This window comes from Polyodon spathula, chromosome 31 (assembly GCF_017654505.1).
Source record: "Polyodon spathula isolate WHYD16114869_AA chromosome 31, ASM1765450v1, whole genome shotgun sequence".
Taxonomy (NCBI): Eukaryota; Metazoa; Chordata; class Actinopteri; order Acipenseriformes; family Polyodontidae; genus Polyodon; species Polyodon spathula.
Genome location: NC_054564.1, coordinates 1,776,110 through 1,800,920, shown reverse-complemented (window position 1 = coordinate 1,800,920; position 24,811 = coordinate 1,776,110). Strand labels below are relative to the sequence as shown.

At 43.9% G+C, this 24,811-nt stretch overlaps 3 protein-coding genes across 5 annotated transcripts in view; 1 reads left to right on the top strand and 2 right to left on the bottom strand.

Moving 5' to 3' along the window:
- LOC121303055 (calsenilin-like) overlaps positions 1–3,693 on the bottom strand; it is a 74,985-nt gene extending 71,292 nt beyond the window's left edge. For both annotated transcript variants that reach the window (XM_041233455.1, XM_041233452.1), the window contains exon 1: positions 3,383–3,693. In XM_041233455.1, coding sequence (XP_041089389.1) covers positions 3,383–3,388 — 6 coding nt within the window. In that variant the 5' untranslated portion in view covers positions 3,389–3,693. The remainder of the gene's footprint in view (positions 1–3,382) is intronic.
- A 12,589-nt stretch (positions 3,694–16,282) lies between these two features.
- Positions 16,283–24,339, bottom strand: LOC121303097 (proliferating cell nuclear antigen). 2 transcript variants are annotated; one of them, XM_041233546.1, is made up of 7 exons: positions 24,155–24,339; positions 20,921–21,180; positions 19,465–19,562; positions 19,041–19,108; positions 18,241–18,435; positions 17,666–17,789; positions 16,283–17,288 (listed from the first exon to the last, which is right to left on the bottom strand). In XM_041233546.1, exons 2-7 carry the CDS (start codon positions 21,139–21,141, stop codon positions 17,212–17,214), a joined length of 783 nt encoding a protein of 260 aa, XP_041089480.1. In that variant the 5' UTR covers positions 21,142–21,180; positions 24,155–24,339; the 3' UTR covers positions 16,283–17,211. The 2 variants fall into 2 exon arrangements, with proteins under 2 accessions (XP_041089480.1, XP_041089479.1); XM_041233545.1 differs by lacking the exon at positions 24,155–24,339 and having other exon boundaries at positions 20,921–21,305.
- The window catches only part of LOC121303029 (solute carrier family 23 member 2-like), a 40,411-nt gene continuing 37,730 nt past the window's right edge, over positions 22,131–24,811 (top strand). The window contains exon 1 of the mRNA XM_041233424.1: positions 22,131–22,348. The gene's annotated coding sequence lies outside the window, so the exon portion shown is untranslated. The remainder of the gene's footprint in view (positions 22,349–24,811) is intronic.

Sequence of the window (24,811 nt, the reverse complement as noted above, 5' to 3'; positions counted from 1 at the left end):
ATCAAAGTGCAGAAAACAGAAAAAGAATGGATTGCCTTTTTACATCCAAAATAAATTTTTATACAGCTAGAAATGTATATAGAAAAAAGCTAGAGGTCACATTTTAATATATGTGCATGTCCCAGATCCTGAGTTCTGGTTCACATCTCTGCGTGTAAAAATATTTTTTTTTTTGGTGTTGTTTGTGGTTTGAGAGCACGGTGGTGCAGCATGTTTTGAACACACAACACTGATCCTCGTGTCGTGACTGCTTCAGTGTGAGGCTGCTCTGGAAGTGCGTTTGAGTGCAGGGAGGGAGCGAGGCAGCACTCAGAGAGCACGGCAGCAAATCTCTTTAAATCAAGCCTCACATCATTCAACTTGCTAAAAACACTGTTAATAAATAATGAGGCAGCATCTTCAAAAGAGACAAAGAAAACTAGAAAACACAACCACCATCTGTGAAGAATCCATTAAAAGACGTTTGTATCTTTCAGATTGTTTTGCTGCTGTATAATTTATTTCGATTCCATTTGGACAGAAGGGATGGAAATAAGACTCCGGTTGATAGCAGTTTCACCCGTCCCAGGTTTTATTATGAGCTTGATTAGCCATGGTGTATAGGTGACAGCCTCAGGTGTGTCTTATTATAAAACCAGCAATGGCTCAAACTGCTAGGCAACAGGAGTCACATAAATGCATATATATACACACACACACACACACACACACACACACACACTAGAGAGACTAATAGAATGAAATATTCACGATTCAAGAGTAACTGTCTTCAGATCAGTCCCTGTCTAGTTCATTAACAGACCCTGTATCTGTTAGCTAGTCTTGGGTATGGAGGCAGTGTTCTAGGTTGGCACATGAAGCCGATGTGAATGGACAGACAGCTGGGCTGAGACGGGCAATCCTTCTCACACAACTCCTTTCTTCTGCGAGGATCTGTTGCCATAGCAACTTCATTGGGAAGGAGTTTGTAACTCTTCTATTTTAAAACCAGGGCTTATTCGGCACCCCTAACTGCTCTCCCCCTGAACTGTATTGTGTATCAGGGGGTCTCTATGAAGCAGGCTATGTGTGAGACATGTTTGGGGATGATTTGTGAAAAGTGAAGGTAGTTATTGTGTTTTGAAATAAACAACCACCCACACCTTCATAAAAATGAGTCACACATACATACAGTATATGCATACACACATGAATATGCACACACATTATATATACATACATTATAACCAGGGCAAAACGCATCTGCACTTACTGTGCTTTGAGTTTGAAAACAATGTGAATGTAGAAGCCTTTTGGCGACTTTCATGTGATTTGATTGGCTCTTATAACGCTTATATTTGCATATCCCAATTGCCCATAGTTCTATAGATGCTGCTTTTTCCCACCTTAACTTGAAAGCCACTTGTATTCACTAACTCTCCTGAGCTTTCGACTTTGGAAGTACAGTTAGGCTGGAGAATGTGGAAGCTTTTTGATGATTTTTATGATGTGGTAAGTTATTGTAATGCTAATACATCCATATGTGCACACACACACACACACACACACACACACACACACACACACACAAACAGATATAGATAAAGTTAAGCTTTGTGTTTGCAAGACCAGTTCTCCACTGCAAACAAATTAACTGATCATCAGTCCTGAATGTAGCATTACACAGTGTGCTGGAAAACCGACAGCTACACTGGCACTACTGTTTTCTAACGGAGTGAGATTACGGGTTCCCCTGTCCTGGGTTCAATTTGATGCACAGTGAGGCTTTTCAGGGATGTCAATAAGACTCCTATTGCACAGCAGTTTCATCCATTCCAGGTTTTAATACAGGCTTGATCAGCCACAGTGTACAGGCAATAAGCTCAGGTGTGTCTTATTAAACTCCTAGTGAAACCAGGAATGTAATGGGGCCTTATTTCCTTCCCTGAAGCGGAATTGTTTCAACCACTATTTTAGGGGGGATTCCAAATGGATTACCTGGTGCGGCAAAAAAATAAGTATTAAAATCAATGGCAAACCTTATTTTTCTTAAAGGGACTTCTGGGGTAAACGACAGCTTGTGCAGCCAGCTCAGTAAACATTCTCACAAATACAGTGCATTCCGGAATTGAACGCTTTTATCTGCAAGACATAAAAACGCCCTAAAAAGGCATGTGGTGCATGCCCATTATTTGCCAGCTGTACAGCGCCCCAGTAAGAAAGTCACTTAATGGGGCAACAATAATATTGTTGAACAGATCTTAAAGGGGTGACAGCGCCAGCAGTATTAATTGTGGTTCGTTACAGATTGTTCGACCGGTCGGCTTTCAAACTGTGAAAGTCTTAAACTCTTAGTGCCACTGTAATGTGGCGCTCTCACAAAGAAAGCCAGCACTGCATATTATCAAAACGTAATCCCAGCCACAGTCAGCAATGCCTCGCTCAAGCAAACGCAAAAGCGACATTAAATAATTCAGCAAAGGGGCCAAACAGCAGCTAGACACGGAAGGGAAGCCCAGCTTACATGACAGAGCCAAGTGACCGGGGAGGGGGGTGGAACAGCAGGGCAGGCAGTGGTAAGTGCAGGTTCAACAAACGGGACCAGGAACAAAACCTGCCTGCTGTAAAGAGCCCGAGGAAGGAATGCATGGAGCTGACAAAGCCGGGCAAGTCGCAGGTTACTCAATGTTGGATAAGCCTGGGCAGACAGATTACTGGGCCAAAGTGGTGTTTTTATACTGTCAGAAACGTATATAAAAGAAACCAGAGCTCATATCCTCAACAGTGGATGATAAAGTGCCAGCAACACCGTGATAGCAAAGAAACTCCCAAACTCACAGCAGCCTGGGAAGTGTAGCACACATTATAAACACTGCGCTCTGTCTTAATAAACTACCGCTGACATGACAGCACCCGAGAAAAACAAGTTCGCTTTTCAGAGGGGGCGCCGTCTATAAATGTGATATGACTTACAGTTACTATCGGTGATGAAATGCTACTTTATTGAATTATAAGGAAGACGTCCACAAAAGTAACAATCAAATCACGGTTTGAAGAACGGCTCTGCTGGTATTAATATATTCGCTCACGACTGTGACACCCACATCCCAAATATAGCTTGAGTGTACACACGAGTGTGTGTGTGTGTATATGTGTATATATATATATATATATATATATATATATATATATATATATATATATATATATATATATATATATATATATATAAGTAATATATTATATATATATAATATATGGCTGCGATTAATATTATTATATACAAATATAGATCTATAATATTAATAATACGAAATTACAACATTAAGGTGGATTTTTTTAAAACTGCATTAGCAGCTACTAATAACGAGATTAGTATTGATGATCACTGATAATTCATTACCTGCATCGCTGAGTTGTTCTTGTGATTCTTCTAATCTCCAAATCCAGATGCAATGAGCGACTAACGCGCAGAAAACAACGGCTTTTAATTAAAATAATGATTATCGGCAGCTGTGTTCAGTGTCTCTGCGCCTGTAAAGAAAGCCTGTGAGAGAGGAGAGGAGAGGAGAGAGAGGGGGCTGGTAATGGTTTCTTTACTGGTTTTGTTTTGACGGCTGAGTGGACGCGAGGCAAAGCTTTTATTTTTAACCCTGTTTCTCTTTGGCTTTTCAAGTCAGAGACGGGAGGGAGGAGAGAGGAGAGAGAGAGGGAGAGAGGGAGAGAGAGAGAGAGGAGGAGGAGGAGAGGGAGAGAGGAGAGAGAGAGAGAGGAGAGAGGAGAGGAGAGAGGATAGAGGAGAGAGGAGAGAGGAGAGAGGAGAGAGAGAGAGAGGAGAGAGGAGAGAGGAGAGAGGGAGGTGTACCCCGCCTCCATTTTTAACGCTTGATTGCCCCCTGTGTATCTTTCTCTGCAGGTAGGGCCTCACTAATGATGCACTTCAATAAATGAAATATAATAATAATAATAATAATAATAATAATAATAATAATAATAATAAAATAATAATAATAAGAAACGCCCGATACTCTGTGTGAGATCGAGCAACTGACGCTAATTGAAATAACTACGATTCGATTAGTTAGTACCCTTCCCTAAAATTACTGACAAAACATATTAGTGAATAAACTTCAGTACGGATTGTAATAGCTTAGTAATATAGCCATGTATTCAAATTGTGATTTTTTTTTTGTTACTTTTTTTAATGATAATAATTACGTATAAAAGTGTCAGTTCGTGATATCATTGTGAGATGTTTAGCGGGTAACCAATGCAACGCTCCCTCTATTGACAAATCCAGTAAGGGTATTTATAAACGGCAACACGGATCAATAATACATGACAACGGTTCGGTTTGTTTTTCGTGCGCTTCCACTACTCTCAGTAGAAACAGTTAGTTCAACAACATTACTCGGCCGCCGACAAACTCATTTAAAATGACCTTCATTATAGACAATCAGATAACGGGGCAAGGCAGTTAAAACCCACAGTAAGAGTTTTGGGGCATCGGGTTTATTGAAATAAATCATCTGTGATCCTGAAATAATGTCTGCTGTGGAGAGCGGGTCTGGGAAGTGTGGCTCACACTGATCGCAGGTACAGCTGTGCAAGTGCACACCCGTCCTCACTCATGTCGGTTATTTTATTTTTTCCAGATACTAAGAGACGCAGTACATTAATTCCGTCTCTTTTAGTGTTTCTAAATCCAGCCCTGCTGCGTGTTTGGTAGTTATGGATACGCAATTCTTCTAGGCGATGTTTTTCTGCCGCTTTTATTTAAGGAGGTTGTTCATCCTTATGCGCATTCTGGTTTTCTTGACGAACCTTGTTACCTCGCCAGTTTGTTTACATTCCCTCTCTCTCCCTCTGCCTCAATAAAAAGTTTTGCCGCGGTTTTACTGATAAAGCTGTGCTCATACTGTGTTGACATTGCGTATTTGCTCTCCTAAAACGTGTTCAGCGCTTTCAGAGGGCCTGGTCTTGATAGACGCTATATGGTGCAGCGTTGCTGTTGAGGTTCAGATGGACCGAGACCATGAAAGACCAAATGAAATGAGAAAAGAGAGAGGAACCCATTACTACTCTACTCCCTTATATAGCAAAGTAACAGAGAGGTCTGGTAAAGCACAGGCAAGCATTGTAAAGCACAGAGAGGTATGGTAAAGCATATTAAAAATAAAAGATAGAAAGCCAGGGTATTGACCAGTCCCCGTGTTGCTTACCCTCCGAGAGCTAACCAGAGCAGCTCCGCAAGGCTGTCTGCCAGCTGCGAGAACAAAAATCAGAACAGAAAATAGGAGGCACTTTTTTACACAGAGAATCGTGAGGGTCTGGAACCAACTCCCCAGTAATGTTGTTGAAGCTGACACCCTGGGATCCATCAAGAAGCTGCTTGATGAGATTCTGGGATCAATAAGCTACTAACAACCAAACAAGGAAGATGGGCCAAATGGCCTCCTCTCGTTTGTAAACTTTCTCGTGTTCTTAACATTTATTTTCTTTTTGTGATGCAGCTGTTCATTTGCAAACTGTAGAATTCTCGCCTATCAGACAAAAGGGTAGCGGATCTGGGATGAACACCTGCATCAGCGCATGCGATACAAAGCGGGTTTATCTAGAATTATGCAGAAGCTGTAGATAAGCGTATGGCGCCTTGGGGGTTGTCTCTTATTGCAATTGTATCAGACATGGCCTTGTATATGATGTGATTCCAGTGCTCTAATGTATATAATAATTTCGACTTGCTCATCACAGGGCTTGGTAACTCTGATTGAGCAAGGCATCACTGTCTGTTTTCATCTTCACCATCTGCTGTACAGACGGGCAGCATCCCCAGTGAGGGGAACTGCAGACAGAAATATTCAAAGCAAATCACTTTCTTCCACTTTATGCTGTTCATGTTGTCCTGGAATTGACACTTTATAAATAACTTCAGTATTCCAGTCTCCAAGCCTTTCTCTCGGGGGCTGAGGGAGGGAGGGAGCGGTTCAGTCTGCATGCCTCAAGCCTGCCCTGGACTGGAGGGAGCTCCCTTTCTCTTAGGGCCTGAGGGAGGGAGGGAGCAGTCCAGTCTCCATGCCTCAAGCCTGCACTGGACTGGAGGGAGCACCCTTTCTCTTAGGGGCTGAGGGAGGGAGGGAGCAGTCCAGTCTCCATGCCTCAAGCCTGCCCTGGACTGGAAGGAGCTCCCTTTCTCTTAGGGGCTGAGGAAGGGAGCAGTCCAGTCGCCATGCCTCAAGCCTGCCCTGGACTGGAAGGAGCTCCCTTTCTCTTAGGGGGTGAGGGAGGGAGGGAGCAGCCCAGTCTCCATGCCTCAAGCCTGCCCTGGACTGGATGGAGCTCCCTTTCTCTTAGGGGCTGAGGAAGGGAGCAGTCCAGTCGCCATGCCTCAAGCCTGCCCTGGACTGGAGGGAGCACCCTTTCTCTTAGGGGCTGAGGGAGGGAGCAGTCCAGTCGCTATGCCTCAAGCCTGCCCTGGACTGGAGGGAGCACCCTTTCTCTTAGGAGGTGAGGGAGGGAGGGAGCAGTCCAGTTGCTGTGCCTCAAGCTTGCCCTGGACTGGACTGGAGGGAGCTCAACACTTTAAAAATCAAAGGCATGACCCAAACCAGAAACAAGATGAGAACTGGGAAGCAAATAAGAAGAACAACACATGGGTCTGGGGAATAATAGATTTTATTAAACCCACCATCTGCTTTCCCAAGCTTATCAAGCCGCTGTTAAATGTGCTGTAAACTACCAACTGAGAGCAGTTTGCATCGTAGAAAACTAAAATAAATAACATCTTAGCAGTAACATTGTTCGACAGATATTTTGGTAATGTCAGTATTAAGGACACCCCCTGAAAAGGCTGCATTTTGCTGGTCCCTTTCTTTTGTACAGTTGGCTGTTGTTGTAGCTGCACTGGAAGGTGAAAACTGTTTTGACTACAGTTGATTCCTTAATAAACTGAATATCTGATTCCTGCACAAACTATCTGGTTTGCACTTCATTCATGTTCTATATTTGAGCTGCTGGATGCTGGAGAGGTGACCCCCCCCCCTCCCTGGCGCTCTGCCACTGCTGGATTTGAGCGCTGCAGTTCCAGCTCTCTGGAGTGATTCATGTTGAGAGATGCCAGCCGGCAAACATAGGAGACCAAGGTCACCTTACCTGCTAGACAGAGCTGCTGTGTGGACTTAACCTGTTCCCGGGAGGTCAGCCCACCTCCTGACTCATAGGAGATACAAGCCTGTTCCAGACTGCGGAACACACTGCCCTTCTCTATTAGAGAGTTTTTTAAATCAAGGTTAAAGACTAACTTTGATAGTTTAGACTTTTTAAACTGACTTACAAATATAATTGTGTGTTTTTTTTTAAATCTATTTTATTTGCTTAGTTTTGTAATTTTGTGTTTCATCATTCTTGTTCATTTCCTATTGTCTTCAATTGTTTTATTATTATTATTATTATTATTAGACTTATTTCTGTTTTAAATCGCTTTGAGATGCTGTGGTATGAAAGGCGCTATATAAATAAAATTGAAATTGAAATTGATATTGACCTGCCTGCTTGTCTAGCAAGTTTCCCTGTTATCGTAAGGACATTGTGACCCTGGAGAGAGTCCAGCAAAGAGGCATGAGAAATACCTTTCAGTCTACCCACCTCCCCTGCCTGCCTGCCTGTCTCCTTGCCCCGCACAGTTCATTATCTACCCAGTTTAATTCACCCTTCCTGAATTATCAAAGAGAAAATTATAGTTAAGAGTCTATAATTTTGAATTAATTTACGTTATTATTGTTAATTAAATGCAGTTTGAACCTTAACATCTGTTATTGTCTTTTTTTTAATTACAGATACTAATAGCAATGTATTATAATGAATAATAGATGGGCTTCAGAGAGTTGCAGGAAAACAACCCCATCTCGGGTTTCTGTGACAGTTTAGAAACTCTGCCTTCACTCTCGTAGTTTAGGACGTCACAGAAATCCTAGATGGAATTATTTTCCTGTAACTCGCTGAAGCCCATCTATTATTTTCTATGTAATCAAATAAACTACAAAATGATTTTGCAAAAGTCTACCAGAAGCCATAACAGTAGCAGGCTACAGTATTTCATGTTGGGTTTTTGTCAGTTTTTCATTAAGTATAGAAACCTAGCTGTATGTAATTTTAAATATTGACAAAACATTATTCTGCAAGTTGCATTTGACTTTATGAAGCGCACTGTGTCATTTCTAGAGGTGATTTTTGGCCAGAGCTGCAGGTTATTCCTCATTATCTATCTGACTTGCAACACTTGCTGATCACATCATTCCCGGGATCGTGTGTTTACTGCACTGCAATCAGGGTTAGGTTGTTACAGATTTGCAGGATTTTCTGCTCTGTGTTTTAAATCGCTGGTACGCTGCAATTGACCCTGTGATGTTTCGTAGGTTTTTTTTTTTTTTTCATTTTTTTAATAGTTTATATTCTGAATCTGCATTCTCTTGCTTCAGGGTTTGCTGAATATTGTTGTGTTGTGTTGTATTGTTAGTTTGGTGTGCAATATTGTGTAATGCTGCATTATATTGTGTTGTGTTATATATTGTATTTTGTTGTGTTGTTGTATTCTGTTGTGCAGTTGTATTATGAGCAGTATTGTGTAGAGCATTATATTGTGTTGTGTAATGTTGTATTGTGTTGTATTGAATTGCAATGTGTTGTGTTGTATTTCATTGTATTGTGTGGTATTGTATAGTAATGCATTATATTGTGTTGTATTGTATTGAATTGCAATGTGTTGTGAGGTATTGTGTTGTTGTGTTGTAGTGAGCAGTATTGTGTAGTAATGCATTATATTTGTTATGTTGTATTGTGTTGAATTGCAATGTGTTGTGGTGTGCAGTGCTCCATTATTTTGTGTTGTATTTTATTGGAACGTGTTGCACAGTGCTGTATTATACTGAGTTGTGTTCAATTTTATTGTACTGTATTGTGTACTTGTGTTGTACCATACAGTTTTGTGTTGTAATGTGGTGTGGGGTGCTGTACTGTACAGTATTGTAATGTGATGTGCTGTACTGTATTGCATTGTACTGAATTGTGTTGTAATGTGTGCTGTACTATACTGTATTGTGTTGTACTGTATTATATTGTAATGTTGTGTGCTGTACTGTATTGTATTGTAATGCAGTGGGCTGTACTATATTGTATTGTAATGCAGTGTACTGTACTGTATTGTGTTGTACTGTATTGTGTTGTACTGCAGTGGCCTGTACTGTACTGTATTATGTTGCATTGTACCGTATTGTTTTGTAATGCAGTGTGCTGTACTGTATTGTGTTGTAATGTGGTGTGCTGTACTGTTTCATACTGAGTTTTCCTGGCCTGTATGCTTCCTGACACTGAGAGATACTTTGGCCCTGTTTCTGCAGGGAGCCACGACGGATGGATCAGTGTATTTAGTTGCTCTATAAATAAATTAACTCAGTCTGGTCCTGGGCTCCCAGGAGGCTGCATGTTTTCTATTTTTCTTCTTACTTTGTGAACTACTTTGTACTCCTAAGTTTTCAAAATGTTTGACAGTGATTGCACTGGGACTCTGGGACAGCAGCAGCAGAATATATACCTCCCATACTTCTCTCAGGCTCTTCAGCTGTCTTTCCTGCTCTCTCTCCCTCCTTCCATCCCTCACTCCATCCTACCCCCTCTCCATCCTCCCTCCCCTTTCTCATTCCTCTCCTGTCTCTCTTCCTCTTATTTCCTCTCTCACTCCATCCTACCCCCTTTCTCCATCGTCCCCTGTTATTCATCTCGTCTCTCTTCCTCTCCTTTCCTCTCACTCCATCCTACCCCCTTTCTCCATCGTCCCCTGTTTTTCATCTTGTCTCTCTTCCTCTCCTTTCCTCTCACCCCATCCTACCCCCTCTCCATCCTCTCTCCCCTCTCTTATTCATCTCCTGTCTCTCTTCCTCTCCTTTCCTCCCTCAATCCATCTCACCCCCTCTCTCGCCTTTTACAACTTACATGATCTCTCTCTACCTCCCCCCCCTCCCTCGCTCCCTGTCTCTTCCCCTGTCCCTCAAACGGCATCTCTGCCTTGTATTCTGTAGTATAATAAAAGCTTTTTAAAGTCAGAAAGTGACTCACTGAAACTACACACCGCTAATGAGGTCAGCTTTCTTTCACCGAAGGCTCTTCATATGATGAAGGGACGAAACTTTTGTCCTCTTGAGTTTCTTTCCAGGTTTAATTTCCTCTGACTGTTGACAGTGTTATGACAGCTTATCACATTACATTTTCACAGTATTTTGGCAGTTGTCCTATGGTATACAATACATTTAACATAGCTTACTATAGATTTTTGTCTTCTTTGCAATATGCTTTACCATAACTCTCTGTGCTTTACCACACCTCTCTGTGCTTTACCACACCTCTCTGTGCTTTAAGACTGGTCTAGAGCCACCAACCTTCTCTGTGCTTTACCATACCTCTCTGTGCTTTACAATTCTTCCCTATGCTTTACCATGACCTCTCTGTGCTTAAATGGTCTCTGTGCTTTACCAGAACTCTGGCTTTACTGTGCAGAGTATGAATACGAAACAATAAAAACAACAAAAATGCTATCACGCTTCACACCTACGAAATACCTCTCTGTGCTTTACAATAACTCACTGTGCTTTACCATACCTCTCTGTGCTTTACCATACCTCTCTGTGCTTTACCATAACTCACTGTGCTTTACCATACCTCTCTGTGCTTCACAATGCTTTCACTGTGCTAGGTTACACTTGGCTATGCTTTTACTGTGGGCCATTTCTCTCTGGGGTGTCTCTCTTTGAATCAGAGGTGACTGTGCAGCCTATTGCTGAGCGGTGAGCTGAAAGGCAGTGCTCAGGGAGAGCTGACCTGGAGAAATGACCAGGTGGTTGAATGGGTTTGTTCACATTACGCACGCACAAGCTTGCAAGGGCATCCATCGTGTGAGCTGCTGCTCATGATATCATTCCCTTTCGCTGAATAATTCATTACACAGCATGCAGAGCGAAGGGGTGAAGGGATGCTATCTGTTATGTAACACGTGCAACAATAACTGCTGAATTATCTTTGAATACACAATATACATCATACATACAGTACAGTATACGCTGCAGAAGCAATGTACTGGCTATGCTCTCTATTACTTACCCACTGCCTTCCACACTGCAGCCCAGCGCTTTCTCTAACCACTGAGCTGCTCAAACCCACTGCCTTCCACACTGCAGCCCAGCGCTTTCTCTATCCACTGAGCTCCTCAAACCCACTGCCTTCCACACTGCAGCCCAGCACTCTAACCACTGAGCTACTCAAACCCACTGCCTTCCACACTGCAGCCCAGCACTTTCTCTAACCACTGAGCTACTCAAACCCACTGCCTTCCACACTGCAGCCCAGCGCTTTCTCTAACCACTGAGCTACTCAAACCCACTGCCTTCCACACTGCAGCCCAGCGCTTTCTCTAACCACTGAGCTACTCAAACCCACTGCCTTCCACACTGCAGCCCAGCACTTTCTCTAACCACTGAGCTGCTCAAACCCACTGCCTTCCACACTGCAGCCCAGCGCTTTCTCTAACCACTGAGCTACTCAAACCCACTGCCTTCCACACTGCAGCCCAGCGCTTCTCTCTAACCACTGAGCTACTCAAACCCACTGCCTTCCACACTGCAGCCCAGCGCTTTCTCTAACCACTGAGCTACTCAAACCCACTGCCTTCCACACTGCAGCCCAGCGCTTTCTCTAACCACTGAGCTCCTCAAACCCACTGCCTTCCACACTGCAGCCCAGCGCTTTCTCTAACCACTGAGCTACTCAAACCCACTGCCTTCCACACTGCAGCCCAGCGCTTTCTCTAACCACTGAGCTACTCAAACCCACTGCCTTCCACACTGCAGCCCAGCGCTTTCTCTAACCACTGAGCTGCTCAAACCCACTGCCTTCCACACTGCAGCCCAGCGCTTTCTCTAACCACTGAGCTCCTCAAACCCACTGCCTTCCACACTGCAGCCCAGCGCTTTCTCTAACCACTGAGCTGCTCAAACCCACTGCCTTCCACACTGCAGCCCAGCGCTTTCTCTAACCACTGAGCTACTCAAACCCACTGCCTTCCACACTGCAGCCCAGCGCTTTCTCTAACCACTGAGCTACTCAAACCCACTGCCTTCCACACTGCAGCCCAGCGCTTTCTCTAACCACTGAGCTCCTCAAACCCACTGCCTTCCACACTGCAGCCCAGCGCTTTCTCTAACCACTGAGCTACTCAAACCCACTGCCTTCCACACTGCAGCCCAGCGCTTTCTCTAACCACTGAGCTACTCAAACCCACTGCCTTCCACACTGCAGCCCAGCGCTTTCTCTAACCACTGAGCTCCTCAAACCCACTGCCTTCCACACTGCAGCCCAGCGCTTTCTCTAACCACTGAGCTACTCAAACCCACTGCCTTCCTCACTGCAGCCCAGCGCTTTCTCTAACCACTGAGCTACTCAAACCCACTGCCTTCCACACTGCAGCCCAGCGCTTTCTCTAACCACTGAGCTCCTCAAACCCACTGCCTTCCACACTGCAGCCCAGCGCTTTCTCTAACCACTGAGCTACTCAAACCCACTGCCTTCCACACTGCAGCCCAGCGCTTTCTCTAACCACTGAGCTGCTCAAACCCACTGCCTTCCACACTGCAGCCCAGCACTTTCTCTAACCACTGAGCTGCTCAAACCCACTGCCTTCCACACTGCAGCCCAGCGCTTTCTCTAACCACTGAGCTACTCAAACCCACTGCCTTCCACACTGCAGCCCAGCGCTTTCTCTAACCACTGAGCTACTCAAACCCACTGCCTTCCACACTGCAGCCCAGCGCTTTCTCTAACCACTGAGCTGCTCAAACCCACTGCCTTCCACACTAAGATTGGGGGCTGGCGGTTGCAGGTTCGAGTCCTATCATAATTGCTCACCAGCACATTATTAATATTCCAGTTGGACAGATCACTTTCAGAAGACATTTTACAGAACGCAGTTTTTTTTTTTGTGAAGCGCAGCAGAATGATGGGGTCAGATCTCAATGACAGGCTCAGAGAGAGTGAGGAGAGGCAGGAGCCCCAGGAGGAGTGCACTCTGACAGCTGAGAGCCCTGTTCTTAATTAGAACAACTCAGCACTTATCAGCTTCCGATGTATCCACGGGGACCACGGCTCAACCACAGCTCCCTGGAGCTCCGAAAACACTCCAAACTGGAAGCCGCGAGGACCTGGGGTCAGTTCATTTTCCAAAGCTGTTAATTTGTTTTTTAATTACTTCTTATCTCTTCGTTGTGGCGTGATTCCCCGCTGCATATAAAACAGAAACTCTTAATGATAAGACTTGCAGAGAGCTGCTTTGAAAGCTTTACAGTGATAAAACTAACTTTCTTCAGTAGCCGTTCAAGCAAGTTAACTATTTTTTGTTCTCTTCTCCCCCTGGTTCATGTCTATCAGTCTCCCCACCTCTCTTCTCTTGCCTGTAGTCTGTCTGTCTCTCCCTGTCCCCCACATTGTAGTCCTCCCAGCTAGCTGCTCTGGCCCTCTCCCCTGGTGAACTCTGTGGTTATTGCTAGCCGTTCTGTCACGTGTGTGTGTCTGTGGTTCCTAGAGTCAAGTGGAGGACTCTGCATCTTCTTCTTTTCTTTCTGTCAGCGTGTGGAGTCAGCTGAGTCTATATGCTGTGTTGTATTGTGTCCTGCTGTACAGTATAGTGTTGTATAAGTTGATATTGTATTGTAGTGTGCAGTACTGGTGCAGTTTTTAAACCTAAGTTACCATAGCAACTCTACTTGTGCCAAAGTCCCCTCCAGCAAACAGGTTTAACATTACCAATAGAGTCCCTCTCTCAAGATTACCAACACGTTTTGTCTCATATGATTACCAATGCATTTTACTCTGCAAATGCACAATAGAATCTGCAGCACACTGAAGCACCGTGCAGTTGTGGGACACTCCCAAGAGCAATGTGAGCTGAAGGACATTGGAGTGTTACAGATCAGCAGATCTATTAGAACGAATGGAGTCCTGGTCCGCCGAGCGCATTATGCATTAGGTTAACCAGATGCTCGGGACAGGATTACAGCGCAAAGCCGAGCAGATGAGAGAGCGCAGATTAAACTGGGGTGAAATACAATCACGATGACAGCACAATCGTTTGCTGAAATCACACTTGCAATGTTATTTTGTTTAATTACAATCACAGTTACAATTATGGAGCAGCAAATAGGCTTCCAAGCCCATGGCTGGGAAGTCTTTTGTTATTGTTAAGATTATTATTATTTTTCTTTCTGTTGCATAAAATGAAAACCGTTGCAGGAAAACTCTTGACATTTCACCTGGTTGTAGATGCCAATAGGAACTAATGTCCGCAGCTGAATGAACGCGATTGGTCACGTGGTTTGGCAGCCACATTGGATTTTACGACACATTTTGGACAATTTACAAACACCTTGTCGGAAACCACTTATCAGAGTTCTGAAACTTGGTATACATGACAAAACTCAGCACTGATCACAGGTACAAGTACAGACACATATATGCACTGCAGACTGAGAGGTCTGACTGTGCAGCTCCTGGCAGGAGACTCAGTGTAACTCACTTTATCCGGGGGGAGGTATTTAAAAAGCAACTTAGATGTGATGACTGGAGTAGACTGATGCAGTCAAAATCAATCAGATTGATATCTTATGTAGCGCCTTTCACGGTGAATCGATTCAAATGTGCTTTAATCAGGCATCTTAAACAACTTCTAAAAAGTCTCATGTATTTTACTATTTGTATCTGTGTTCCTTTTCTCTTACTATTTAAATGAATTGCATGTGTGGACTGTTAGTCATCAACTAAATTAGACAATCACTAATTTTGCTTATTTTTACTTTTCCAAGATTTTCAGTTAGTGGTTTGATTTCATCTTGGCACCAAATCAAAACTAGAGAAGCAATAGGGTGTTGAAATAAATGATTATAAAGAACAAGGAGACGCACACTTCCCTGCTGCTAAAACCAAGCTTTGTGCAAACCTGTTACACGTGTATCGATAAGCAATAGCGCCCCCTGTTGCACATAGCGATAGCTGTGTTAAACAGTGTTAGTGACTGAACTGAAACACCCTCCTTAATTAATGGAGAATATACCAATTCTAAAGAGGAATACAGCTATAGACAAAAGTTTTGCATCACCCTATAGAATTAACTAGTAATTTTATTTCATGAAGTCCAATGCAACCTGCTGATTAATTGCGTTAACATATTGAATTGCAGTGCTTTGTAGTTGTCCGTTATGAAAAAATTGCTTTTTTTTTTTTTTTTGTACATTTCCAAATCTAACACGAAATACTAGTGCACTACTATTGTGGCTTCCGATAGACTTCTGCATTTTGTAGTCTCTTTGATTAGATGATGTTAAATAAAAGATCTTAATTATGTCTCAATCCTAAAATTCTAGGGTATGGAAAACATTTTGCCACAGCTGTGCATTGCTTGGGAACTAATGTTCCATACCTGGATCAAGTTTCTCTTAAAGAAAACGAATACCTGAATAACTAGAACGATTTATTTATTTTTTACAACTGAAAGTAGTTCAATTTGACAGGATATTTTAGTGTCTCCATGCATTTTTAACAGCAGCGTGTAGTATGCACTGTTTTTGCTGGTACAATGCTGAAACACACAAGCGGTCCTCATGATAGCAATAACAAGGCTTGTGGGTCCAGTGGTTAAAGGGCCTTGTTACCAAGTGTCAGGTTCAATCAGACCCAACCCCACCTTTCCATCACCTTCCGTGAGCAGATCTGACCCGTACTCGACCCCAGACCCAGAACCTTCCACAAGTAGACCTGTTCCTCACCCTAACCCTCCCTATCACCTTGTCAACCCCTGCCTGTGACCCTGAGCAAGTCACTTAACCTTCTTGTACTCCATCCTTTGGATGAGATGTAAAACCGAGGTCCTATTTCAAGTGACTACAGCAGCAATTGTGATGCATAGTTCACCCCCTAGTCTTTGTAATACACTTTGGATAACTAAATGAATTAATCAAACCCCTAATGTGTCAAAAATGAGGCACTGTGCAAGTAGTCTGGTGAATTAGCGACCTCTTGTGGTCTTGAGTGGATATGCAGGTAGAAAACCCCTCTTTAGCTAACCCACTAGATAAAGACGCTGTGTCAATTTAAAATGCAATATTACAACGAAATTGAGGACCTACGGGCCTGAGCACTGCATGATAACAGATAGTTTTCCAATTTTAGTGTTCCAGCAACACCAGAATAAATGTTCCAGACTTGGAAAATATTCAGTTTTTTTTTTTATTTAAATGTTTACTGGGCTTAAAAAAAACAAAACAAAAAAAGGAGAAATTTATATCCTGGATAACAAAATTGGACGTTGGAAAATATATTTACAGAAAAAAAAATACTTATCTACAAGCTGGGACTAAAGCACCCATAGCAAACATCTTTAGAAGTGCTGTCGAAAGTGGACAGCTATCAGAGTCCACGTCAGGGATCCTGCACACTGGGAAAGCTAGGGGTGCAATGACCGTTTATCCTGCACAGGCGTTGTGTATCAAGATGCACAAGCAAAATGCATGGACAGCTGCTTGTATACAGTCCAAGAAATGTTTCTTGCATGAATTCAATTTCTAAAATCACAAACACATTGTCCTCCCCTGTAGCTGATCTCCTAAGTGCCTGGTTTCACTAATCTCGGACCCCGCCAATATCAGTTAAAGTGGTCCATGGGACCACCACCAACTGGTTTCACAGACCCTGATAATCTGGGACTATCCAATTTTAATCTAGGCAGGGGAATCCAGGATCAGTGACATACTGGTTAAGTGCCTTTAAAAATGGCAGCAAACACTTCTCAGCACACTTGTGTAGAACACTGTAGATTCTAAAAACATTTCATTCACGAAAGACCAGGACTGTGTTTGCACTGTGAGAGTGACAGGTTAGCGACTAGTTTCACACAAGACCTGGGATGGAGTGAGTAGTGGAATGGACTGAAAGGCCTATATATGTTTTACCCCACTATGGGCAAAATGTCCACTCAATAGAAGAGAGCAATTTTGTCACAGTGGAAATACTGAGGCATACTGGGTGAGGAACTGCTGAGGCACACTGGAGGAGGGGGTGGGGGCGTAAATGTACAAGAGACTCCTTTCAATGCTGTTGGGTCACACGGAGGTAAGCAGAGCACCCTCTGCTGCGAGGGCTTGGTTAGGACGCCTCCTCGTCGATTTTGGGGGCAAGGTAGTATTTCACATGACCCATGTCTGCGATCTTGTATTCCACCACTGCGAAACAAAAGAGATTAAGTTAAAATCAATACACCAACAAGTTATCAATATGTATTTGTTAAAGACAGCGATTTCCGTGAATCAAAGTCCTAACTTCACCAATTCCAGGTTTAACTACCAGCTTGATTAGCAAGCTCATGTGTCTTATTAAAAAACTCAGTGAAACCAGGAATGGATTGAAGTGCCCTGCACAGGGAGTCTTGTCTCCAGCCCTGTGCACAGGAATGGAGCAGTGCCCTGCAGGAGGAGTCCTGTGCGCAGGAATGGATCAGAGTGCCCTGCACGAGGAGTCTTGCACCCAGCCCTGTGCGCAGGAATGGATCAGAGTGCCCTGCAGGAGGAGTCTTGTCCCCAGCCCTGTGCGCAGGTCTTACCCAGGGGTACGTCAGGGGACATGCTCAGGATGACAGTCTTGGACAGCGGCGTGGCCTTGGTGAAGAAGTTCAGGTAGTTGAGCGCGAAGATGAGCTGGACCGGCTCATTCATCTCGATCGTCACCTGCAGGGAGGGAGAGGGAGGGGGGTCAGGACACGATCACTGGGAAGCTCTCAGAGCCACAGTCCCTCACCCTCCACTAAACTAAACAAGCCTGTCAGCAACGCCAGTAGCATGCATCCCCTCCTTCACGCCTGCAAATACAACACAAGACCCATCAGCATGAAAAGCAGCGAAGCCGCCCTGCTGTCTGTACACACAAGGGGAAGTTCATTCTATACAGATGATTGTGGTCGTCTTGGAGGCTGGTTTCTGACTCCCTTACCTCAATCAACAAAGTCTTAAATAAGCCCTGAATGACCTAACCATATAATCTGACATGATTTATTTTTAGATCTATTTTTATCTGTGTGTGTATGCATAGTGCAACTTAAGCAAACGGACCGACTACTTCAGATGGGAAAACAAGCATCATAAAATTTGTGGACACACATGCACAGACACAGATACTCACCGCCTCCTCCTCTTTGTCCACGTTGCTGGTCTGGGACAGCTTCACGTTGCCCGTGCCCAGCTCCCCGCTGGCAGAGAACTTGACCCCATCCTTGGCGCAGGAGATCATGACGGCGTCCCCGATCTGGGACAGGTCTCGGCAGATCCGTGCAAACTCCCCAGAGGGCATCTTCACCACGCAGCTGTACTCCTGCTCCTGGGGAGGGAGGGGAAGAGGGAGGGGTCAGGAAACACACAGCAGGGCTCCACACTCACACAACGCACGCTGCAGGACTTGGTTGGGACCTGAAGACTTTCTTCCAGCTGTGATTTTCTGGAAGCCAACAGGATCATGTCAGCAGCATCAGCTGTTGCTGGAAACCCCCTTCTTCACAGTTTCTTACACAGCTCGTCAAACCTCTCATCAGATTCCAAGTGAAATAGAAAAATTAGGCCTTTTGTTAATTAGAAATGTTGAATTATTTGGTTCTGGAAGGTTTGGAATCTGTGCCCTGAAGATTTGGGACATTCTGCTGCCCTGCCACACAGATCCACAATCCCTTCACCCAGAGGACTGGCTGCCTCTAGAGATGCACCCGTTCCTACATGGCCATCACTAAATGTCTTTGCTTCAATAAATGAATAAACTGATTAGCTCCTTGCTTCTGAACACTAGTGTTCAAAATGCAGATTACTGATCAGTAGCGGTTTGCTTTTGAATACTAGTGTCCTCAATGCAGATTATTGATTAGTTCGTGTCCGACACTCATTTGGGGTAAGTGATTGGTGTACTGACCAGGTCCAGTTTGAACTGGTACTTACTGGGATTCCGAGCTGCTCCACATCCAGGTCCATCAGTTTCATCTCGTAGTCGGACACTTTCTCCTGGTCTGAAAGAGGGAACACAAAAAATGGCTTTAAACCTGATCCACATTAGACATGTGAGCCGGCTCTGGTGTGTCTTATTAAACTCCTAGTGAAACCAAGAATGGATCACACTGCTCTGCAACGGGAGCCTCGTTTCCTTCCCTGGGTGACTGCGATTGCTGTGCCATCAATGCATAAGAGTCTACTTTAGCATTTCTAACCTGCTGTGTTGCTGGAGCCTGTTCTTGCAGGAGCAAGACTATTCTATTTTTGAATAAGGAAGTGGGTGTCACATCTCTATCCCTGCATTGTGAACAGTGGTGTGAACAGTGGTGTGAACAGTGGTGTGGGCCCCCCCCCCACGCGCGCAAGAACTCACTGATCGTCTCGAACACTAGCGCCAGCGTGTCCGCGTTGTCCTCTGCGCGCAGAGTGATGATGTCTTCATTGCCTGCGCACTTCAGGATCTTGGACATGCTGCACGAGGAGGAGGAAGAGATAGAGAGTCAAGATCTCAGCCAGCTTGTGACTAATTCTACAGCTAAAGACAGCAAAACTAGAGGAAGGAGTGCTTGCAAAAAAACCAAAAAGCGGGCAACCAAACATGTTAACGTATGCAAATCCAGTTATTTCTTTGGAATTGTGCTGGCTTTATGTTTCACAAGTCTGTTGAAACACGGTTTGTCAACACAGACAGTTAATGGCACATGTGCGATACTTTACAGCTTTTCTATTTTTATATGTTCAAGTCAGACAGAGAAGTAACAGAGTTCTGTACAGCTGTACTAATTGCAGCTGTCACTCAATTTGTTTGATTGAAATTATTCCGGATCATATATTTGACCCCACCCCCACCCCCCAAAAAAAAGTTATGCAGGGTGCTTTATAAAAGTCAGCTCTACAGCGGAAACACCTCCCTCGCTGTCATATCACCCCACTTGTTCTTAGCTGATGCAATATCACCAGAACAGAATGAGACTTTCACAAGGAGATACGGGGTTTGGGTGACTTTTGTTTTCACATTGCAATGCACTGTTACTGATACATTAGTCATAATTAGTCTGTAGTTAATATCAGAGTGTAAAATGTACGTGTGTGTATACTTGTAATAAAAAGGCACGTACGCGGTCCTTTGCATTAAAAGAAAAAGCACGTTCACATTTATAAAACATGCTGACATCACCCCCAAGTTCTGGGCCCGTTGCAGTACAGTGCGCGCAGGGTTTGATTTCCCGCCACCAGCGCCCTTTTGTTACTTTCGCGCCGAAATGACGTAGTAGAGCAGGTTTGACTGGCGCCCATTTATGTCTCTACAGTTCGACCGGTGGCTGGAACAAATTGATACAAAATCGCAAAACGGCTTTTAAAATGCGCGAATTCGTAAGGATATCAGAAAGCAGATCATTTACAAAAGCTTACGTATTTAAAATTGCAGGCGGCTTTCTGGCGCAATCAACTCTAGCTTTTGAAAAAAAGGACCCCACTCCCCCCTGTATTTGTTACGCAGCTAAAATTCATCACAGCAAGCGCTGCATGCTTACTGCTTTGAAAGATCAGGCATGCCTGCGCGAGTTAAAACATCTGCATTAAGCATTTTATATATATATATACATACACACACACACACACACTATATAGATATATATGCACAATTCTAGAACCCGGGAGTTCATCGTCATAATGAATAGTATTTATGAATTTAGATCACACAAATAAGATATTTAACCACATGCCTCTCATTCTCTCCGAAGCAGATTGAACTCCGGCCTTATCTTGCCCCCCAGCTCCAGCCCTACCCACACGGGATTAATACTCTATCTCCCACAACCTCGTACCTGCTCAGATTGACCCCCATGGCCAGGTTCCGGTCGCAGCGGTACGAGTCGAAGCCGTCGCTGCGGAGAGTGAGCTGCACCAGCGAGACGTGAGACGAGTCCATGCTCTGCAGAGAGATGCCGCTGGAGCTGATGTCCCAGCACGCCTCCGTGATGAGGTCCTTCAGCGCCTCCAGAACCTTCTTCAGGATCGAACCCTGCACCAGCCGAGCCTCGAACATCTTTGCACGGGGGGGAGGGGGGAGGTGTAACTTTCAAACCTAACAAGAAATAATAACAACACCGCTGATCGCGTTAGCTGCTGCTGCAGAAGAGGAGAAAGCGGCTGACTGACAGGCTCCAAAGGAATTGAACCCGCAGAGAGCGCGCGCCCTGGTGGTATTTCATGAATGTCATGACGTCATGGCCGCGCCTCCCTTGCTCTGCGGATGAATGAAACTGTTTCCCCGCGTAGACCATTTTGGCTCCGGGGTGCAGTATAGGTTCTGCTGGCGCCAATTTCTTTTTGACCAAGTGGTTTTTTTTGTTAGTTTTTATTCAGTTGCATTAATATTATCTATACAAATATACGACGTGTGCGCTGCATGCACGCTGCACAGATTTGAAGTGTTACTAGCTATATAAATATGGTCAACTCTGTTTGCATTTAACGCAAACGGGTGATTGTTTTTCTTGTGCTCGCATTAAACGTTTGATTCTGCTAAGCAGTGGTGCTCTTGCTGCGCTACACTGTAAACGCACCATAAGAAGCTCTGTCAAACGTATGCTTCAAACTTACAGCAACGTATTTCTAGATGGCTTGCCTGCGTTTGGATACATTAGCCTAGGTGGCGCCAAATTGAATTCAATGCGCGATGATGCCCATGCAGAGGTTTAAAAACTCATGACGTTGTCCTCATTTGTGTTAAGCCAAGTCCGGGTGTAAATTGATCATGTTAGGGTTACTACCATATTGAGGACAAAGCCCATATTACTATGGGATGTTATGCTTGATCTCTGCAGTTGCGAGGCGGAATAATAAAACATTGTTTTATTAGGTCAGCAGCTGTGCGGGGCTGTATTATTATCAGGTCCACTAGATGGCGAAATGTGCAAGCGACGAGGAAAGGAAAAGTAAAAAAAAACCCCAAAAAAACCCGAGGGCGGGCAGATCCGGTGATGCTATCCGGCGGCACATGGACTGAGGTGGGCGGTGCACTAACCCGAGGAACCCGTTATATCCGTGAGCGGCTCTTTCAGGGTCTTTACGGGAGCACGGTGTAACCATTGTGCTTTGAGACGCGTTTTGAGTGTGCATCGGGAAGCTACGCTGCAAAGCGCTTGGCATCATCGTGGTAACATTTCCAGCACCACACCGCCGGGCAGGGGGACGACGCGCAGGACACTGCGGTTTACAGAGGCTCGTCTGATCGTTGTTGTGGAGTGCAGGTAAGGTGTTCGCTGCTGTCGTGTTGTATTTGAGATGTTTTGAATGTGTGTGTTTATCTATCTATCTATCTATCTATCTATCTATCTATCTATCTATCTATCTATCTATCTATCTATCTATCTATCTATCTATCTATATATATATATATATATATATAGTTTAGCTTGAGGGATTTCGCTGTGTTTGAACAATGGTTGAGGTTGTCTGAGTGTTGCTGTATGTAACACAGCACGGCGAAACTGGCGCTTGATCTCATTCTTTAAAAATAAAAGCATAGGAGAAAAAACACAACGCAGAGAAATGCGATGCACTGCGTGCGAATGCGTAAAGCGATTATCTGGGAAACTCGTGTGTGTTGGATTATATATGCGCAGTCCAGACCTTGCGTGAGTTGCGAATTTTTTAAAACAATTTGAATAATACATGTATTAATAGTATCGAAACGCAGAGTGTGTGTTTATGTATATGTGTTTATGTGTTTATTTATAGGGTGGATTGAGGGTCGAGAGTCTGGGTTGTCGACCCGATGGGTGTCGGTTTGAAGCGTGTGTTGTGGTTTTAGACTCATACTGTAAATCAGTTTTAGACTCGTATTTACAGTACGAGTGCTGTCTGGGCAGAGCACGGTTGATACCCCGCACGCTTTTATTTTGCCCAAAGCTATGATGTGTGTGTTATAAGCGTGTTATGTAATCTGCCTTGATGAAGAATACTACAACGCAGCGCTAGATATGTGTGTGTATAAAACAAACTACATAATTCGTGATTATATATATATAAACACCTATTATGTTTTATATATAATACGTATTATATATTTCAGACTACAAATCCTTCAGCTGGATGGAAAAAGGAGAACATTTCTAAAATTATATATATATATAACGTTCCACTGTGGTATTCTTCATCAATGTTTCTATGTACCAAGTTTCCAGGTGCTGTTTGTAATATTAACTGTCCGTAATCGGGAAACAACTGAGTGATCTCATTCTGAAATGGGAGTAGATGTGATCGTGTCATGTAACCGGTTTGATGCGCACGGTGCGAAAGCGTTGCATGAGTTACATGTTGGTACATCGTACTGTGCATAACCACCGCGCACAGCAAAACTAATGCAAACACAGTATGGGGGGGGGACATAGCGTGCTGCTATCATGTGTACCGGCCGCACGGTATATAATTCAATTTTAAAAAGTCATTTTGAAGTTAGCCGTGCTTTTAAAACACCACACTGACGGATCAAAGGTTTCTGATTTTGACTGTTTCATACGGAGCCTCTGTATAGTAGCGTGGGCGAGAGAGAAAGGTGGGTATTTTTTTGTATGCCCTTAAAATAATTAAAGAATGGTTAGGTTTATCGCGTTTTATATTTCAACATATGTCACGCTTTTGACCATCGGCCGTGTCCACACTACAGGTGCAGCGCGCAAAATATTTCCAGTATGTGTGTGTCTTTATTTAAAATATGTGGTGGTTTTATTTTAGACCGATATACTCTAATAAGAAACGATTACCTACGTATTGTAAACCGTCATAAACGAAACCGCATTGAGCGTAAACAAACCGGTTTTGGTTTTATTTGGAGGGGTGGGCCACTTTTTTTTTTTTTAGTGTGTTTTCAAATGTTTGCGCAACCGTTCGAGTATTACCTTTCGTGTTACCGGATGTCATTTCTCAATGCTTATAGCGCCTGTTACGAAACTTACCTAAATATATCCTGCCAGACAACAATCGTAAAGACATTCGGAAATAAAATCAAATGCACGGAAATCCAGAAAGAGGAAGCCGGAGCTTCAGCTGCTCACCTCATAGTTTCACAGATTGCTCTAGAAGCGAATCATTGAAGGATATTTGTGGCTTCAGGTGCATTTCTCGTTCGCTTCCATTGAAAACGCTTTCAAGTGTTGTAGATTTTCTTCTTGTTACTGTAGCTTGTAACGCGCTTTGTGGAGGTGGTCCACCATGAAAGGCGCTATATAAAATAGACTGATTGAAAACAGGAAAAAGGCTGCTCTCTGTGGACAGGCTTTATAGCAGAACACCTTGGCTCTGTCCTGTTGAGTCACTTAACAAATGATAAATCGATCTTGCTGTGAATCATACCCCTACCAGCACATGCAAGGCCACCTGCATGTCGTGACGTCAGTGTATCCTTACACCTTGAAGGAAAGGCACACTCACTTTATGATAAAGGTGCATTAGATTTTGTTCGGGGTGGTGGTGGGGGTGATATCTTTCTCTATACTGTTCAGTTCGTATCCTATTCCTGGGGGTGGCGTTTAGAATTACATTTGCAGGATGTTTCAGTTGCATTCTGGGATACAGCCATTCCCCACTGGATAAACCTTTGAACGCTGTTGACTAACTGCTCAAGGTCTTCTGTACTACACAGTTGAAGGCTTGATGTGCCACTACGTCTGATTCCTTTGCATAATAAGTACCACACACGTGATCAGATTCTA

Excerpts from the sequence above, each read along its gene's own strand:
- LOC121303097 (XM_041233546.1), bottom strand. The coding sequence starts at position 21,141 with ATGTTCGAGGCTCGGCTGGTGCAGGGTTCGATCCTGAAGAAGGTTCTG. Across the intron at positions 19,563-20,920 it reads ATGGGGGTCAATCTGAGCAG|CATGTCCAAGATCCTGAAGT; the intron begins GTACGAGGTTGT and ends CTCCTCGTGCAG. Across the intron at positions 17,289-17,665 it reads GTCCCCTGACGTACCCCTGG|TGGTGGAATACAAGATCGCA; the intron begins GTAAGACCTGCG and ends TTTGTTTCGCAG.